This window comes from Ips typographus, linkage group LG3 (genome assembly GCF_016097725.1).
Source record: "Ips typographus isolate SLU linkage group LG3, UJ_Ityp_2.0, whole genome shotgun sequence".
Classification (NCBI taxonomy): domain Eukaryota; kingdom Metazoa; phylum Arthropoda; class Insecta; order Coleoptera; family Curculionidae; genus Ips; species Ips typographus.
The window spans coordinates 15,358,292-15,378,922 of NC_138424.1; the positions used below are offsets into that span (position 1 = coordinate 15,358,292).

Here is a 20,631-nt window from a genome sequence, read left to right on the forward strand (position 1 = left end):
TCTTACTCTAGCCAAAGTCTGGTTTACTCCAAAGTGTCCTCCTCCGCGACTGTCATGTAGTTCTCGCAGCACATTCTCTTTGCAGGAATTGGGCACTATTGTTTGGTAAACAAAGCGTTTTCCGTCTGGACTTTCCCATTTGCGAGTAATTAAGTCATCTCGCAGTCGAAGCGAATTCCACTGTAACCAGTAACCCCTTACTGTTGGTCCATATCTGGAAATCTGTTGCCAATCCGGTTTCAAATCCTTCTCCAACCATCTTCTGATTACTTTCAAATCAGAGTCTGAGCGCTGTCCTTTTATTATGTCTTCCTTAGAAACGCTGCTCTTCATTCTTCTTGTAGCCTCTTTATCCGTCACCTTCGCGATTTGACCAATCCTCCAACCATTATGAGTTTGTCCTTTCCGGTACCTTAAGTCACTATCCAAAGCTTGACGATCCTCTACATATCGCGGTAAATGTCTTTCCGGATTCTTCATTTCCTGCTCCTGGTTACGTCAGTTCCGCGGGGTCGGTAAACGAGACTGCTGTCTGCAATTCCATTGGTAATGTCCTTTACGTCCACAAATATAACATGTAATATTTCTTTTAACAGAGGAGTTCCGGTGATTTGTTCTGATGTCCTGATTTCGTCGACACTGTGGGTTTGGAGAACAAGACCGCTGTGTGCAATTCCTTCTAATGTGTCCCGTACGTCCGCATCGATAACACTCCACTCTCGTGATCGGACGTGACCGTTCTAACTGTCTGGACTGACCATTTCCTAATGCTGCCATTTGTTGCACTAATTGGCTGAACATTGATTCAATTTTATTTATTGATGTAGCAACATGATCGGCTGGCGGTACTCCTTCCTCTTGAATAGGCTCTGGCTTTAAATCATTGCACGCAGCTTCAATTTCCAGCGCTCGAATCAGTAATTCGCTGTTGTTGCTCCCTTTGAACATCTTCAGCCATTTCTTTACCTCCAGATCTCGAATCCCATCTACAAAATACTGTGCCACAAGTTCTTCTTGGATTTCATCCGGGACGGCTGGGTAAGCCAGATGCACAAGGCGACGAATTTCGGTTTCAAACTCTTCTAGATTTTCACCAGTGTTCTGCTGTCTTGCCATTAATTGCGTTCGATACAGTCCTTTCTTATGTTGATCCCCATAACGACGTTCTAATGCAGCTACTAATGCGTCATAGTTGCTTTGTTGGGCGATAGGCAGAGTCTGTAACAGCTCCAATGCAGGTCCTCGTAATGCCACTATCAGTGCTACAGCCATTTCCTCGTTACTCCATCCATTTGCATTTGCAGCGGCCTCAAATTGGAGTTGGTACATTGCCCATGAAGTTTGACCGTCGTATGTGGGAGGCTTGATCTTGTTGAGCCCGTTTCGGGTGATCACTGTAGAGCTGACTCCTCTGCTGTCAATTTTCTGCTCTAAGTCGCGTAGCTTTATGTCAACATCATTCTGATTTTTATGAATGTCCCGAACATCAATCTGAATTTTATTAATGTCCTCCCGAACATCAACCTGAATTTTATTAATGTCGTCCCGAACATCATTTAATTTTCCCTCAACATCACACACACACGTTACATACTCTTGGATTTCTGTCTTGTTCCGTGCTAGAACGTTCAATATTTCTACGTTACGTTTTTCTTGCCGGTCTCTATCTTCTTGACTCATTTCTATATCTTGTTGTAGCATTCTTTCTTGTTGTTGTTGAATCCTTTCTTGTTCTTCCTTCTCTTGTTGTCGAATCCTTTCTTGTTCTTCCTTCTCTTGTTGTCGAATCCTTTCTTGTTCTTCCTTGTCTTGTTGTCGAATTCTTTCTTGTTTCTCTTCTTGTTTTTCAAGCATTGCCATAATAGCTGCAAATTGGGCCTCCATGTTTGCACTTTGACGTCTTGTTATTGGCATATAATAAATTTAACACACCACTGTTCCGAAAATCTCTAGTCCGGTTCTGAACACAAGTCTCTAACCCGAAGTTTAGTTCCAATTCACGTCGCACTAAAGTCTGATCGCACTTCTGACACCAATTGTTACGATTTTCCCGTGGGTTCACACAAAGTCAATTTAACTCAACGATTAATAAATTTATTACACTTCAAAACACTCCGTACAATAATTAACACAGCTACTAAAAACACTACTACAATTCCACAATTATTCCGCTATTTAAACTTATCCGCGTTCCCAAATTCACTACTACACTACTCTCACTCTCTTTGCCGACGTCGACACCGCTTCTTTTATATTCGCAAACCACGTTCTAGAATGACCGCGAAACGCTTCGCGATTTGCCTCGAATCTTCCAGGTATGGCGCTTCCTTCTGTGGCCTACTTTAATACGCGCCCGGCCAGATATTGCGGCGCATCGGTTTCATCGAGTGTCGAGCATAGTAGGCCCAGACCGTAACAATATTAATGTCGTCTTGATTAAATATTGACAATCAATGCCCCAAAAAGTGAAGAAAATTTCCGTTGCTTATATTATAATTCAATTGGCTTCTTTAATGTAACTGAGTCGCACATGTATTTATGTATATAGAGCGGCCTAAACCAGATGTTTATTTCGCAGTTAACTTTGTTCTTAGAAGGTGACACAAATTCATAAAAAAATAGAATTTGTTTTTAAAACATAAAGTGCGCATCACTTTACCTGGCACTGCTGAGCCAGTATTGTGACACTTGAGACCCGAAGTAAACTCAACAGACTTTATTTAAAAATTACACAAGACTGAAATTCATTCATTTAAACTTGCATTCCTACTTACTGAATCTGTCCGCATTGGTCCGGCTTATACAGGTGTCGTCGAACAAAACGGTCAAGAAACAAATAAGGAAAGACACAGGACACAAATGATTAATAACACCAAAGAACAAAATTATGACATGAAGGTACTAAGATCAAAACTATCAAAGGGCAATACACCACTTATCAAAATAAAGGATAAAAACGGCGTGGTGGTTGGAGGTTGGCTATCATCACTGCTATCCTTACTTTGGAAACTGCAGCTTTGAATAGGTTGGAGGACGTGACGCCGAACCATTCTTGTAAGTTCCTAAGCCAGGATATTCTTCTCTTTCCAACAGACCTTCTTCCTACGATCTTTCCTTAGATTATGACTTTGCAGAATCTCATACTTTTGACCTCTCATAACGTGTCCGAGATTGTTTTCTCTTTTTAACTTCATGTAGAATCTCCACGCCCTTCTCCGTTTTTCTTAGGACCTCTACGTTTGTAACATGTTCCGTCCATGATATTCTCAACATCCTACGGTATGTCCAGATCTTGAAAGCTTCCAATTTTCGCTCGCAATATACGTTTAGGGTCCCAGCTTCTACACTATACAGAAGGACCGGGAATACATAGCATTTGAGCATACGAGTTCTTTGGTCCCAGTTCAGATCGCGACTACAGAGCAGCTTCTTAATCCTGATGAACGATACACGCTCCTCCTCAATGCGAATCTTTATTTCTGAACAATAGTCCACAGAACAGTTGACATTTGTCTCCAAATAGTCATAGAGCCTTCGACTTTTTCCAGCTTTTCGCCTTCCACATACAAATCCTCACTAGACCATATTCTCGACTAGTTTATATACAAACTAGAGTAATAGGCAAATTTTATGCAATCCTATACTCGTCCACAAAGGAAAACCCAGGAATAAGAACTCAAGTAACGAACATTCGATCTGAAGAAATGTTTCATATTACAATAACGGAGATTGAGGCAGCACTAAAGCAAATGAAGAATGGTAGATGCTCAGGAGAGGACAGGATCACAGCTGAAATGCACAAATTAGGAGAGAACATGCTAAAACAATATATCAGAATCCTCTTTAATAAATGTCTACAGGAAGGTCAAATACTGGATAGAAGCAGAAGTCATTCTACACTCTTTAAAAAGAAACACTTGGCCAATATAGAAAACTGTAGACCAATCAGTTCACTATTTCCAGAAAGCATTCGATTCGATCGAGATATGGCCAATACTCATGTCCATGGACAATGCTCGAATCGATTCCAGATATACAACACTCATCAGGAATATACCTAAATCAGAATGCATCCTTCCATATAAAAATCGTTGAAGGAATGAAAACAAATAATATTACAATTGAACGTGGAGTACGACAGGGTGATACAATTTCACCGAAGCTGTTCACCCGAGTCAACTTAGATTTGCTGATGACATTGTGCTTATATCGGAAGATATAGCTGAGAATGAGTCAATGATCCAGGAAGTAAATGTTCAGATGAAGAGAGAGAAATGTTCAGATACTCCTAGTTATTATCCAAGTAGTTGATGAATACTGTCACGTTTAAATTGTAAAGCCCTTTTGGCTCAGCAAGTTAAACAAGACATGCCGAGATCTTACCGAGATCCTGTTTTAGAGGTAGAATCAAACAACTTGTTAGAAAAATATAATTTAAGAACTAAATAGTAGTTCAAACTAATTGACAAAATGATTGGTTTATCAATTAAGTAAATCGGAATAAAACCATCAAACATAATTCCCAAAAGAAACACTTTAAACAGTATCTATTACGTGCACAAAATATTACAATAGTAAAACTTACATTTCTTAAACGATGATGAGGAGCTTTCTGGAGGGTTTGGCACTCGCGATTATTATAATTTAGAAATGATTTACTATTTTCATTAATTTACGAGCCCGGTTCCGGTAGCAGAATTCGGGACGACTACATGGTATGGCACGAGACGGAGTCTTCTGACCGTCTTCTACCGACTGCCTTACTAACGGCTGTAGAGCCTTGTTTATACCAAATTGGTTCAGCGACGAAATCTATCGTTCGTCGCTCGTTTTCATATTCCTGTAGAGCAGCAGCGGTGATTTGTCATTGCTAGAAATAGGCATGATGCATTCTGACTGTAACGTTGCCTCGCAAATTTTATTATTTTGCCATCCTCGGATATTTTCATATTTTAAGTTAATAAGTCCATCTTTTTTAATTAATGGATTTTCCATTCGTGACTGTACAACTACTTAGGCCACACTATCAAACTTGGAAAAGACAACCAAGAAAGCGGTATTAAGATACGCGTCCAACTTTTTTCGGCAGCATTTGGAAAAATGTCCCATATCCTGTAAAAAATCATGCAGTGGCGACTGAGGGAAAAGGAGTGTCGGTAGACTCCTCCTGCGATTCCATATTAGACAGATTGTCGGTAATCGATGGTATCAGGTGGCTCAGAACAGAGGGGAATGGAAGATGTTAGGAAAGGTCTATGTCCAGGAGTGGGCAAACGAGGGGTGACAAAGAAGAAGAAGATACATGTGTGAGCTGAGCTAGACGAATGTTTGCACGCGTAAACTTGGAGCTATTTGGCTGAACCAAAGTCTTACCTGTTGCTTAATATTTTGATTTCATTATTTGCTTAACTTTTTGTGTTCGGCTCATCTTCTTCTTCTTATGGTGCCGTACGCTTCTTAGCGCGTTGGCGTTGTACTGGACAATATACAAGTGTTTCTTTCTCGGCTATTCTGAATATTGTGGCGACATCACCGATGTTCCACCAGTCCCGGATATTGCGTAGCCTCTTTTTTCCTCAAATTTTCCCATTAATATAGTTTTTATTAGATTGTACCTAGGACCTCGGAGAATATGGATACGATGTCTAGCAGTTGTCGGTCGGTGTTTGCTCTTTGTAAGACTTGCTCGTTGGTGACATGTTCTATCGAGGGAATCTTAAGTACTCTTCTCAGTATGCACTTTTTGAAGGCCTCTATCCTTTTTAAGGGATTGGACCTTTAGTGACCACGTTTCCACTCCGCATACCAGTATACGTCCATATGTAACACTTCACCAGACTTGACAGGGATTGAACTTGATAAACGTGTTTCGAGCAGTGGCTATAAAGTTCTTCGTGGTCGTGTCGTTGTCTGCTCACTATCATCAGTTCAACTTCTTGCCTTTTGCGCTTATGGCACTTACGATGGCTTGTAGATCTTCAATCTTATCTGTTAAGAATGCCGTATCGTCAGCGTAATTTAAGTTGTTGATAGGAATACCCTTTACCTTTATTCCTCTTGGATTACCCTCTAGTGCTAGTTGTAATATTTTTTCTGTGTATATGTTGTTCAAAAGTGGTGACAATACTCATCCCTGTCGAACTCCCTTAGCCATGGTTATGTTGTCCATGTGATGTGAACCATGAGTTATTAGTTTTGCTGTTTGATTCCAGATAGTTTGTACATTATTTGAACATCTTATATAAATTGTGTAATGTCGTGGTATATAAAAAAATCTGGAAGATCTTCCGGTAACATTCAATGTAGAGGAAGCAGAGAAACAATCAAATCGTAGCCCAATCAAAAACTCGTTTGTAGGACTGAGCCCGCGTGACAAGAAAATCTGCTCTTGAAGGCTGTGCAAGTTAAGAAATGACAGTTTTAGCAATCAGGAATACCACAAAATTCGTAAATGATATTGAGTATCAAAATTTTGTGGAATAGCTTTAGCACTTCGATTTGGTCGAATACCTCTGGAGATCTTTGGTTGCCAGGACAAGTGTTGACGGTATTTGTTAGTTTTCCTTAGGGTTCTGCTGGTTTTCTGTTCCTAGGTCATCAGTTACCAGTCCTTGAACTTCTGGTCAGGAGTGCAGTAGCGGCCACTTCTGTCTACTGAGAACTGGATATTGAAAGACTTCCTCCCGATTTTTGTTCCGACCAAACGGAATAGTTCAAATAAGTTTAAACTCTCTATATAACACCTGTGCTCCACAAGCAATCTTTTTAAAATTTCTGTGTTTTTGAATAGAATAATGTGCTGGGAGATAAAATTGAGTAGGTGCCCCAAAAACTCCTTTTAAAAACTGTTATTTAAAATCCGGAAATATGAAAATCAAACCGGGCCCATAACATATATACCGAACGAATTTAAATAATCGAGAATACATACATCCTAAGGAGAGTAAACATCATCAGATGCTAATCGGAAACCATATATAAGCCATGCAAATGACTGCGATCTCCAGACAACGCAGTGCCACACGCACAGCAACACACCACTTACTTGGTTGTCTCCAAAAGCATCCCTCAACAACCCTCTAAACCTTCAAAAACATCATGATGCCCTATTTTACTGTCATTCTTATAATTATCCTTTTGTTAGTACAACTAACCATGATTTTATTCAATTACATCACCAAGAAATCCCAAAAGAATTCAAAAGGACAGTCAAACTCCTTTCTTCTGGATCCTCCATCTCCATCCTGGAAACTGCCAATAGTAGGTCACTTACATCTTCTCGGTGGTTACGAAGTACCCTATCAAGCATTCACAGATTTAGCAAAGAAGTTTGGTGATGTAGTGAAACTTCAGCTTGGTTCAGTGAAATGTGTTGTGATTAATGAGCAGAAAAACATCAGAGAAGCGCTGGTGACTCGCGGACATCACTTTGACTGTCGGCCCAATTTTGAGAGATACCGTAAACTGTTTTCTGGAAACAAAGAAAATTGTAAGTGCAAACCTTCCATGTTTAAGTTCGTTATCAATATTGTTGTAATATTGTAGCGTTAGCATTCTGCGACTGGTCTAAAACCCAAAAGATCCGAAGAGACATGCTAAAAGCCTACACATTTCCTAGGGCTTTTACCTACAAATATACCAGCTTAGATGATGTGATCACCGAAACTACTCAACACATGATTGCTCAGCTGCAAAAAACTGAAATTGTGGAGTTAAAGCCCGTTTTGCTAAAAACTTGCGCCAATATCTTTCTAAGTCACTTTTGTTCTCAAAAATTCTCCTGGGACGACCCAAATTTTGTGAAAATGGTGGAGAATTTTGACGAAGTCTTTTACGAGGTCAACCAAGGATACGCTGCCGATTTTCTACCCTTCCTCATGCCCTTTTATCAAAAAATGATGCAGGTGAGTAATTTCCCGTATAATTTTTAGATTTGACTTTCAAAGTAAGAGATTAATAGGGAACGAGTGAAAACAGGAAATCTATTGTCGCAGTTTTCCTCTTTTTTTGCATTCGTAACGTATTTGTGTGGGATATCAGACTGTTTCAGCATCTATTAAGATGACGAATACATGTTCAAAATTAAGATATCATGCACTTGATACTACATAACAAACAAAATTTTTTTGCAGTTTATATTCTTGTGTTCTTAGAGAAGAATTATGTTTTCATATCTTAACTTTATTACCTTCAATTCACTGTTTTTATACAATTTCAACAGTCATAAAATTGTAAATGAAGTTACATAGTGCTGAAAATGTAAAATATTTCACTGCAAACTAAATTTGCACTTCTGTCCTAACCTAACCTAATGTATTCTTTATTCTACTTGCTTTACGTCGTTGTTATTCAGATTACTTTGTTGCGCAATGTAACTTGTTACTGTTCTCTTGTAATATCCTTTCGGGTATGTTTGTAACACATCCATAAGTTATTTATGCATTTTATTGTATCAAAAAAAACATCAAATTTTAGTTACTCATAATACAAAAGCATAATACGTTAGATGCCAAGATATCGAAAATTCTCATAAATTAATTTTTGGAGAAAATGCCAAGTAAATTTTACGACAACAGTTCAGACAATGGAATTTGGACTATTTAGAAATTACAAAATGTTAAATACATTTTTCTGCACTAATTTAAGTGTGGGAAGGAGTACTTTTCCGCACCGGATGCGGTAAAGTTACTTTTCTGCATTGCAAGATTAATTTACAATAAATGTATTATAAACCTGCAATTTTGAAGTTTATATGTAAAGAGCAAAAATATTCATTTGCACCAACCTTTTTATGAGATATTCAAGCAATGAATAAAATATATTTAAATCAAAAAACAATAACTGTATATTTGATTTCTCAATTAATAATACACTTTTAATTAACTTTGCAAACAGAGACTTTCATTTTAGTAATCTTACTGAATTTTGTATCTAACACATGCGGAAAGCGTCTTTCCCGCCCTTTAACTGATTGCCCGAACTCCGCTTTGCTCGGGCAACTGCAGTCTCGTGCGGGAAAGTACCATTTTCCGCACTTGTTAGGTAAATAACTCTTACAACCAAATTTTACAGTTTTGGCGTTAAAAAACACTTTTGTACATTTGTCACGTGACAGCTGTCATATGGCAAATTAATGGATTCGTGTGATCAGACTCGTGTGACAATACTTCCCACTCGTGACTATAAAATTGCTCGTACCACACTAGCAATGCAAATAACTATTTAATGGTTAAGTTTTAAAAAACTTTGCACGTGCTATTTTACAGATTTTTATGCTTTTTTGAGGAAAATAATTCTGCTTTTTAAGCGCTTTTTTACGATTTTAGTGCATTTTAATCCGGACTCTAATCATAACGATCATAAACGGAAAAAGGGTACCTATTCTGCAGTATAACTTAAGGTTCTAATTTTTGCATTAGGAAATATTATGTAATTATAAACTAAAACTGTAAAATTAACTTTTTTCATGTAAATTTACGGTTTCAGATATTAAAATTTTGCGCTAAAATCAAATTATTGATTAGGTTAGGTTACGGAAAAACCAAATGGAAAACACGTCATTTGACAGATTTTTTTCATGTTTTTTTTGCTTTTTTCTTCTTTTTGTGCTTTACCAATTATCTATTGCAAAATACAAATTTAAACTGACCAAATAATTTGCAAATGCTCCGAACTAGTCTAGAAAAATGTACAAACATTGCAAAACACTACAGAAGCTACAAAATGGCTTACAAAACAGCTTAGAAGCTTCCAAAAGCTTTTAGAACAGTCTAAAAGTTTCCATATGCTTCTAGAGCAGTTTAGCAGCTTCCGAAAGTTTCTACAACCGTCTACAAGGTTTCAAATGCCTTAAAAGCAGTCCAGAACCTTCAATGACCTTTAAACTGATCAAACACTTTCTAAATGCTCTTAAAGAAGTCTAAAAAGGATTTAAAACACTACAGAGATTCCAAAATGCTTCTCAAGCAGTACGAAGTCTTCGAAAACAGTCTGGAAGAAAAACTTTAAGGTAGTCTAAAAGCTTCCGTATGCTTCTAAAGCAGTTTAGTTTCCATAAAGGAAAAGCTTCCATAAGTTTGTAGAACCGTCCATAAGTTTTCAAATGCTTTAAAAAGCATTAAAGTCCAAAACCTTTAATGCTTTTTAAACCCTTGAGAAACCTTCCAAATGCTCCTAAAGCAGCCTAAAAAGATTTCAAAATACTATAGAAACTCCAAAATACTTATAAAGCAGTAGAAAGCCTTCCAAAAGCTTTTACAACAGTCTAGAAGCTCTCAAAACATTTCAAGATAGTCTAAAAGTTTCCGCATGCTTTTAGAACAGTTTAAAAGCTTCCAAAAGTTTCTAGAATCTTCTACAAGGTTTCAAATGCCTTAAAGCAGTACAGAACCTTCAATACTCTTTAAACTGTTCAAACACTTTCTAAACGCTGCTAAAGTAGTCTAAAAAGAATTTAAAACACTACAGAAATTCCAAAATGCTTTTCAAGCAGTCGAAAGGGTTCGTAAACCCTTTTAGAACGCTTTAAGGGCATCCAAATGATCTTCAACTAGTTTAGAATCTCTTAAAAAACTTTAAGGTAGTCTAAAAGCTTCCGTATGCTTCTAAAGCAGTTTAAAAGCTTCCATAAGTTCGTAGAACCGTCCATAAGTTTTCAAATGCTTTAAAAGCAGTCCAAAACCTTTAATGCTTTTTAGACCATCCAGAAACCTTGCAAATGCTTCTAAAGCAGCCTAAAAAGATTTCAAAATACTATAGAAACTCCAAAATACTTATGGAGCAGACAAAAGCTTTTAGAGCAGTCTAAATAAAGCTCTCAAAACATTTCAAGACAGTCTAAAAGTTTCCGCACGCTTTTAGAACAATTTAAAAGTTTCTAGAACCGTCTACAAGGTTCCAAATGTCTTAAAAGCAGTCCAGAACCTTCAATGCTCCTAAAGTAGTCTAAAAAGATTTCAAAACACTACAGAAACTCCAAAATGCTTCTAAAAAAGTCGAAGGCCTTTCAAAACAATTTAGAACAACAGATTAGAAGCTTTCATAAATTTTATAACCGTCTATGCCTCTAAAGTATTCTAGAACCTCTTTAAACTGTCTAAAAATCTTCCAAATGCTCCTTAAGTAGTTTAAAATTTTGAAAGTTCTCAAAACAGTCTAAAATCTTAAAAAAAAGCAGTTTATAAGCTTTTTTCCACTATTAACATGATAAACATACCATTATTGACCGATTAGTAACTTGAGAAATTAGTTTTCTCTACCTTAATGGTCATTGTTGACTTAAATCAAAAATAGAGTATAGTACATAGAGTACAGGGTGTCCCAAGTTTTTCTTAACGCTTATTTACAGCTGACCGCTAATTATTTGAGATTTAAATTTATTTCAAATTATACCGGGTGTCCCAAAATAAGAATCTAGTTGTTTTTCTTTAATGGAACTCTTTAATCAGCTCATTTATATTTATTATTTGACAGAACATTAAAACTTCAATGTTAAGTAATACATTTTGAGGGTGATAATTCCTAATAAATTCATTATTTATTTCAGTTTTAATTTTATATTTCACCCAAATTAGGTACAAAAAAAAGTAATGAAAATCGTCCAAAAATTCAAATTATCAGTGTTTAGATTCTTGCTTTGTCTGCATAGTTTAGTGAGACACCTCTTGGAGGTTTCTTAACCTTGATTTATTAATTTCGACCGATTTTTGATCGGTAATTGATAACTGGGCAGTCAACAAAAAATGTCGTTTTTCCACTTCATTTTAATTAAGATTTGAACGACAATTTTTTTCAAAGCAGACAAGCGGTTTTGGTCAATATTTTTTGACGCCAAGCTAAAAACTATAGAATTAATGAATCAACAGGTTTAAAAGTCTGAACTTTGATTAAAACTATCGTTGTTTCGGAATAAAAGTTATAACGACAAAATTTTAATTGGAACAACGCCTTCAAATTCTCAGACAATGATAAAGATTATGCTTAAAAGAATAACTGTAATATAGAAATGATGGATGGTTTCATTTTATAAATGCTTGGTGATTGATTTGCTAATTTAATTCTGATGATTTTAGTGATATTCTTATAAAATACATGTTAATCCCAATTAAAACCACCATTTAGATATTCCATGACATATGGGAAAAATAAAACAAAAAACCGCTGACATAACACAGTAATAGACCTACCTGAAAATAAGATATGACCCTGTTTTCTTACTACAAAAAAAAAGGTTAAAAAGAGAAAAATACTTATTTTTCTACGAGTGTGCTCAAATGATAACATTTCCGCACTAGGGTTGAAAAATGAAATTATGATATGTATCATATTCTATATACTGACAAAATGCCGATTTATTGTTAATATTATTAACAAGTAGATTAAAGGTTTTTCATCACATCAATAACCCATTTACGGGAAGTAATTATTTTTGTACATAATAATGTTAATGTGGTGTTATATTTTAGTTACAATCATATAAAAATGTATACAAAATTGTTAAAATTACTATTATTAAAAATTTCTTTTTCAATTTCAATTTATTATTTATTTTAAATTATTGCTTTTTCCAAAAAACGCTCATAGAAAAAATCTCGGAAAAAATTATTTTTCTATCACTTGCAAAAAGTGCTTTCCCCGCACTCGACTGATAAACTTCAGTCATCATGAGAAAAAGTATCACTTTCTGCACTTGTTAGGAAAATAGTTATTTACCTAACAAGTGCGGAAAGTGGTACTTTCCCGCACGAGACTGCAGTTGCCCAAACGACGCAAAGCGGAGATCGGGCAAGCAGTTAAAGGGCGGGAAAGTCGCTTTCCGCATGTGTTTGGTACAAAAATTTCGTAAGAGTATCATTTTTTATTAAATTGGACGAAAATGTATAGTAGAATTACTAAAATGTAAGCCTCTGTTGCAAAGATGATTAAAAGTGTATTCTTAATTGAGAAATCAAATATACTGTTATGGTTTTTTGATTTAAATGTTTTTTTTTTGTTTAAATAAAATTATGTTGGTTAAAATATGTATTTTTGCTCTACACATATAATCTTCAAAATTGATCATTCATTCATAAATTAATCTTGCAATGCGGAAAAGTAACTTTACCGCACTAGTGTGGAAAAGTACTCCTTCCCGCACTCAAATAAGTGCGAAAAAGTGCACTTTACCGCACCCGAGTAGGAAAATAACTATTTTCGTCTCTACTCTTTTTTTCACTATTTATAAATAATAATTACCATTACATTAACCAACAAAATAGTTTAGAAAGACTCAAATGATATTCCAACTTAGTTTTACATTAATTTAAGGTTATTTCTAAAACTGCAAAAAAAACTCAAAATTTACGTAATTTTTTTTTCTAGAGAATGAACATACTCACCCATGAAATCAGAGAATTTGTGAATGACAAAGTAATTCAAAATAAATTTACAACATTCGATGTGGATGTGGAACCTTCCAACTACCTAGAAAGCCTAATCAGATACGTTAAAATGGAAAACAACAATTTGGACAAAGATTGTGCAATGGACTGGGAGACTGCTTTATACGCTCTTGAAGATATCATCGGTTAGCACTTGCACTCTGCCCATTACCTGCCAAAACCTAAAAGTATTTATCATTATAGGTGGACATTCAGCAATAGGAAATTTTCTGACACAACTATTCGGCTTTCTAGTACATGAACCTGAAGTGCAGCAAAAAATCCAACAGGAAATCCAGTCTGTAGTCGAGGCAGATCAATGTGTCAGCATTTACCATCGGTCCCAAATGGTTTATACTGAAGCTGTAATTTATGAAACGATTAGGATGATTTCTTCACCCATTGTGCCTAGGGTTGCTAATCAAGACAGTTCAATTGGAGGTATGCTATTTTTGTATTTTATTACTTTTTGAACCTATTTAATATTTGTTTAAACGTAGTAGTAAGACAAATCTGAAATGATATAGTCCATGTAGGAATAATTCGGAATTGAAACGTTTCTCATTATTTTCTTATACCTCTTTTTTGTCATAAATAGGTAATCTATAAGCAAGTTGCCAATCAATAAAAGTCAAATTTTGTTAATTGTGAATAAATTTGAAATTACTCCCCATACTAGAGCAATATGAAATAGAAGTAACCGCCATACATGAGACCAGATGGTTGGAGAAGGGAGTAATGGATACAAAGACACACTCGATTTTATACAGTGGAAAGGAAGATGACGCCCACGAACTTGGGGTAGCATTTATAGGGAAAATTCTTTCAAAGCTAAAGTTCTTTAATATGTCAATAATAAATATCCAAGCGGAAACGGAAGAGAAGAAAGAAATGGTCAAAGACGAACTCTACCAAACATTAGAAAGAACCTATGACGAAATACCAACAAACGACATCAAAATCGTCCTCGAAGAGAACGAATAGTAGACCGCGCAAAAATATCCCAGGAATCCCAAACAAAATATCACCTAGAAAAACTAAAGGAAGAAACAACACCAACAGCATTCCAACATAACATAGCAGAAGTACTACAGAAACAGAAAGAGAAGGTAACAGAAAACCAGGAAGAAAACGAAATCGTTGAGGAGAAATGGAAAGAAATAAGAATAAGCCGCCAAGAACACAATAGGCCCCAAACTAAGTGAAAACAAAAGAGAATGGTTTGACGAGGATTGCAAGAAAGCCATAAACGACAAGAACGAAGCATATGCTACATACATAGGCCAAATACGAGGATGCTAGAAAAGCAACTCATAAACTGCTATTAAGGAAGAAAAGAGCGGCCATTAACAAAACACTGCTACAAATAGAAGAGGACCGAGCCTAGCCTATGCCGAGATGAGACAGGACAAATCAGCGGAAACGAAACAGAAATACAAGGGAGGTGGAAACAATAGTTCGAGGAACTCCTAAACCCAAGCAGCAACCAGAACCCAACCAACAAAGACCAGAGAGCACTCGAACTGACAGCAGACGAACGATAGGAGAACAACGACCTCTCAACTGAAGAAGAAGTGAGAAAAGCAATCAAGTCGCTAAACAACAACAAATCACCAGGTATGGACAACATTCCGTCAGAATTAATAAAATATGGAACACCACAACTAGCGAAAGCGGTAATAGACCTAATCAAAGAAATATGGAGAACCAAAAAAATGCCGAACGAATGGAAAACCATCATCCATCGAAGTCCAATCCACAATAAAGGAGATATGCTAGAATGTAAAAATCATAGGGGAATATCCCTACTAAACACAACATATAAAGTCTTCATAACCATCCTCCGAAACAAACTAGAACCACTAGCCGAAAACATCATTGGCGAATAACAAGCGGGTTTTAGACCAGGAAGATCGACCACAGACCAATTATGCGCAGTAAAACGAGTTCTGGAGAAATGCTGGGAATATAACATTGATGTGCATCAACTCTACGTGGACTTCAGACAGGAATAAGACAGCATAGACAGAGAAAAGCTCTACAGCATCATGCTAGACTTTAACATACCACGAAAATTAGTAAGGCTAACAAGATTAACAATGGAGAACTCTGAAAGCCGGGTGAAGATACAAGGAAACCTAACAGACCCATTTAAAATAAACCAAGGCTTCAAGCAGAGAGATGGACTAGCCCCAATGCTCTTTAATCTAGCATTAGAATACGCAGTAAGGAAAACCACGGTAGACACCAACGCGTCGCTGCTACACAAATCCATCCAACTAGCAGGATATGCAGATGATATAAACATGACTTGAGATATGCAGATGATGCGGTTATTATGGCGGAAAGCATAGAGGAGATCAAAGAACTTTTAAACAGCGTGACGGACGCCAGCAGGAAAATGGGGTTAAACATAGATACAAAGAAAATCAAATCTATCAGCCGCCCAACTAGAGCTAAATGGAGAACAGATAGAGAGCCCGACATTTCAAATACATGTTGTGCTCTCTTATAACAGATAACCTTTAGATCCACCGGATTGAGATAGCACGCTCTACATGCTGTGCGATGAAGCAACTATTTTGTGATAATGGCTTAAATAAATATGACTCTTTGGCAATACGAATGATTAAATGCTACGTATGGCCTATTCTTATGTATGTATTTGAAACCTGGTCACTAAAGACCAATACGTTGAATAGCCTGGAAGCATTTGAGATGTGGATACTGCGAAGGATTCTGAAAATTCCCTAGATTGTAAGAATGCAACAACGACGAGGTTTACAGAAGAGCGCTGACAGATCGTGAACTTATCATAGTAGCAAAACGTGGAAAGGTGGCGTGTTTAGGACAGCTGATGCGTAACGAAAAATATTACCTTCTCAGAACTATAATGGAAGGCAAGATAGGTGGTCGACGAGAAGTGGGCAGAAAGCAGATGTCCTGGCTGTGTAACATCCGCGACTGGACTGGAGTCCAAGCTGCAGGTAAACTCTTCAGAGTGGCCGGATACAGAGAGACGAGAGAGAGAGAGTTTTCACAAGTGATTGCCAACGTTAGATACCTGATTGGGCACTTTAAGAAAAAGAAAGATGATGATTTCACACTGCACCGGGTTAACTGCAAGATGGTTCTACCCAGATTTGCGCTATTCCGGGGAAAACATCAATCTGAGTGGAAAATGTGGTTCTCTTCTATGATCTGGATATGAAATTGATAGAAAAAATGTGCTTACCTATTGTAGAAAAAGTGATATTTTAAGACGTATTTCTCGTAGTTGCTGATTGTGGGTCTCTAGATGGCCTTTTCCAAAACCTTAACTGAGCCCAGTTTGATTTTCTCTTTTTTGGTGGGATATTTTTGACGTATCCAGAAGCTTTCACTGCTCTTCTGAGCATAGCTGAGAGAATCATTATCATTTATTAGAGTATCTACAAGTTTCAGAAGAGTAGATTAGCTGCGATTAAAAAGCAATTCTAATAAGTATAGCCACCCCACCAGTATTGCTCCATAGTAGCAGTTTCGCCTGATGCCTCCACTCCCTTGGCTTTCTCGATGTATGTGTTTTTCAACCTGACATTGTCTTTTGTATTTATTTTTGTCCTCCTTTTTAAGAACTGTTCGCATTAAGGACGACCTTACATTTCTTTCAATACTTCTCTAAAATTGTGATTTATTATAGTAGGAATAGATTCAATAAGCTCGGGACGAAACTACAAGAACAAAAGCTATACCTACTTGGAGCAACAGTGATGAGGGTGTTAAGGAACACAACCGCATATATTCTGAGGCAACAAATAGAGATAGTTAGATGGATAAGGCTAAGAAGAGGAGCGTGGAAAGAGCACGTAACAAAGATCATCGGCTAGTTAAGAAAGCGAGAGACGGAAGACCAGAAACACGAAGACCACTCGGCAGATCACGAAAGAGATGGAAATATTGTTGGCCGTCAGTTATGCCATATGGGCTTAATTCAAGAGGAAAAAGTAGATATTTTCTTTTTCCCTCTGTCTCCTGTGTTGAGGATATTTAAGTACTTCTCTTTCTGGTTACTTTTATAGTCCTTCAGGGAGGTCATTTTTCGATACAACTAGAGCCTGTTTTGCCACTATTAGGTTTCTGACACTCGAATCGCATCCTCGATTTCTGCTGATGTCTAAGGCTTGGTGGTAAATCACGCTGCAATAGCATTCTAAATTATCCCTAGTGGGCATTCCTGCCAATAAACGTTATTGGGTTCTTGTCCTCAGCTGAATCAGGATTGGGTTATGCTCGGAGAACACTTCACTTCACTCATTGCAACACTTTCAGGACAATGAGTGCAATGACCAGGACTCTAGGACATCGTTCCTCTCAATTTTGTTGTTATGTTCTAGTTGTATTGATGCTTTTGTTGTGTTTTTGCGTTAAGTCTTCAATGGCAATGTGTTGTCTGTCCAATTTTCTACTGAAATTGAATACCTTTCTGCAGTATTCCTGCTCATTTATGCTAAGAGGAGTTTATCTTGAATCGTCTTTGGTTGTTGCTGTCAAGAAGCTTCAGTTCACTTCATCAGTGGGCCAATACAAAAACGCAGACTAATTAGTCTGCGTTTTTGTATTGGCAAATTTGCCTATTCTGTTCAAAAACTCCGGTGTTTGTGGCAAATGTGGGTGTTTTACAGAGCCTTCTAGAGAAATTGGGGAAGAACATTCCCATCGGTTTCCAAAAGAAGCTGCAGGTTTCGTACGACAAATGCAACTTTACAGTTGTACAGTACAGTACAGTTTCGCACCAGTGATGGATAGGCCAGTCAGTCTCAATACGTGTGAATTACAAGATTTGAAGCTTTTGAATGTTATTTTGAATCACACCCCAAGAAGCCACATTTGTCTAACAAAAGGTCCAAGAACAAAGCAACGTATCAAACGTAGCATCTATAATCACAGAGAAATAAACACTAAAGCTTTTGATCTGCTGTATCTCGGTCAGCATTAAGTCTAAGAATTCGTTATACCAACCCAAAACTGTATTACGTTTCACACTCTTCATACCTTTACACTGTAATATGTTTAACCTTAAGAATACTGTCATTTTATGTTTTTTCTTCCCCATGAAGTAGATTGAATGACATGCCATGCCAAATTAATTTTGAAAGTAAAGACAAGCTACATGACCAACTAAATATTAATATTTAAGTTTCTAATCCGAGTTAGTGCTGTAACATCAGCCTTCATGAGATCGCTCCAGCTCCCTTGAAAAGACCGTATGGAGCAATTTTCTCTAATGTGTCTGATTGTCTGGTTTGGAGCTCCGCAGTCACACCTCAGCATTCGAGATGTGGTCATATAGAAGGATCTTGAGAATAAGTTGGGTGGACATGGTAACAAACGAGGAGGTACTGGGAAGAATGAGAGAAGAAAAGGAAATATTAAACACAATTAAAATAAGGAAGCTGCAATATCTGGGCCATATGATGAGGGGAGATAAATATGTATTGTTGCAGAACATTATGCAGGGAAAGATACAGGGGAAAAGAAGCAGAGGAAGAAGACGTATCTCTTGGTTGAATAACCTGAGAGGATAGTATAACTGTAGTTCCATTGAGTTGTTTAGAGCTGCAGCATCGAAAGTGAGGATAGCCATGATGATTGCCAACCTTCTGAGAGGAGATGGCACTTAAAGAAGAAGAAGAAGTCACATCCCGGAGACTCTACAGCACCCCATCTGAAGAGTGAGTCTGCGCACCGTCCATGACCTGTACGGGCTCTGTTTAGTTAGACCTACAGTTTCCTATCTAGCTCTGTGCCTGCAGTGTCGAAGTTGTATCTTTCAAACCACTCTCGTTCTTCGGGATTTACAATAGCTCGGTAGTGATGGACCCATAGATTTCTTATTTCCACGTTATTAACAGCTAGTTATTCAACTTGCCATAACGGTGGGTTTCTGTAACGGAGTATATTTTGTCGTAGAGTAGGTATATCTTTCTGTACAGGTAGTTCTAGGTTATCCTGTATCTTACGGTGCTCTCTGAGCAAGGCCTGGGTTCTACGAATTGCAGGAAGGTAGATGTTGTTCAGCAAGGGAAGCCAATAGGTGGGTGATGGTCCGATTGCTCCAGTTATTGGTTCAACTGGACGTCGATCAAATTTGTGTGGCAGCTGTTTGGCCATACTGGAGCACAGTACTCGGCTGTTGAGAAAACCAGTGCCATGGACGATATACGCAGGGTGTCCGCTGAAGCTTCCCATGTTGTACCACAAAGCTTTTGGATGATATTATTGCGTGTTTTTTTTTAGCAGCGGTATTCTCAGGGTGTTTCTGTGTATATTTGTATACTGTTTGTCATATACGAATAAAGAAATAGATATAAGTAGTCAAGGTTTATATGTAAAACATAGATATAATTTTATAAAAACTGATAATAAGAATTGCTCAAACTAAACTAAATTAAGATTATTTTGTTCTAGGATACAAAATTGAAAAAGGAACTGTATTGTTCTTAAACAACTACGATCTAAGCATGTCAGAGGATCTCTGGCAGTGTCCAGAAAAATTCATGCCTGAAAGATTCATCAGAGAGGGAAAACTGTTCAAGCCGGAGCATTTCCTGCCATTTGGAGGGGGACGGAGGAGTTGCATGGGATACAAGCTGGTTCAACTGGTTTCCTTTGGAATTTTGGGACACGTCATGCAGAATTTCACAATCCGACCGGTTGCAAACGAAAACTACAGTATGGCTGTCGGGTCGCTAGCACTAAAGAAAAAAACGTTTAGTTTTAAATTAGAGAAGCGATAGCAAAGCACTTTAAAAAGTGTGTGTCAACCGTGAAGTATTATTTTAATTACTCACTTAATTTTATACTTTCAGGGTGTAAAAGTAGTGTTGTAAGATTGTATGCAATGCAAGGCCTATTTAATAAAAATTACTTCTGAGGTACTTTATGTTCTTACAGTATTATGATGAGCACGCTGTACTACCTACTTAAAGGCAATAAAGAACTGATTAGAATATTATTGTAATTAGTTTCATTGCGGTTTCTTAATAATACTGTTATCAAAGTATTCATTAAAAGTAACATGAACTAGGAATACAGTAGGTGTAAGAGTAAAAACACCTGATCAGCTGAATCTATGTTATTTATGTACTAACAAAATAATTATTAGAATTTTTATTTATTATTTATATTATAGATATGTAAGTATACATGAGATAATTACTAGTAGGTTTTT

General features: G+C 37.0%; 1 protein-coding gene across 1 annotated transcript; it reads left to right on the plus strand.

Moving 5' to 3' along the window:
- The first annotated feature begins 6,435 nt into the window (after nt 1-6,435).
- Nucleotides 6,436-20,338, plus strand: LOC145726638 (cytochrome P450 307a1-like). Its single transcript, XM_081975826.1, has 5 exons — nt 6,436-7,489; nt 7,546-7,904; nt 13,360-13,564; nt 13,623-13,859; nt 19,869-20,338. Exons 1-5 carry the CDS (start codon nt 7,099-7,101, stop codon nt 20,195-20,197), a joined length of 1,521 nt encoding a protein of 506 aa, XP_081831952.1. The 5' UTR covers nt 6,436-7,098; the 3' UTR covers nt 20,198-20,338.
- The last annotated feature ends 293 nt before the right edge of the window (nt 20,339-20,631 follow it).

Bases quoted from the DNA above. Each gene is read 5' to 3' on its own strand.
- LOC145726638 (XM_081975826.1), top strand. From the start codon at position 7,099: ATGATGCCCTATTTTACTGTCATTCTTATAATTATCCTTTTGTTAGTA. The intron at 7,905-13,359 runs GTGAGTAATTTC...TTTTTTTTCTAG, and splicing joins TTTATCAAAAAATGATGCAG to AGAATGAACATACTCACCCA. The intron at 13,860-19,868 runs GTATGCTATTTT...ATTTTGTTCTAG, and splicing joins TCAAGACAGTTCAATTGGAG to GATACAAAATTGAAAAAGGA.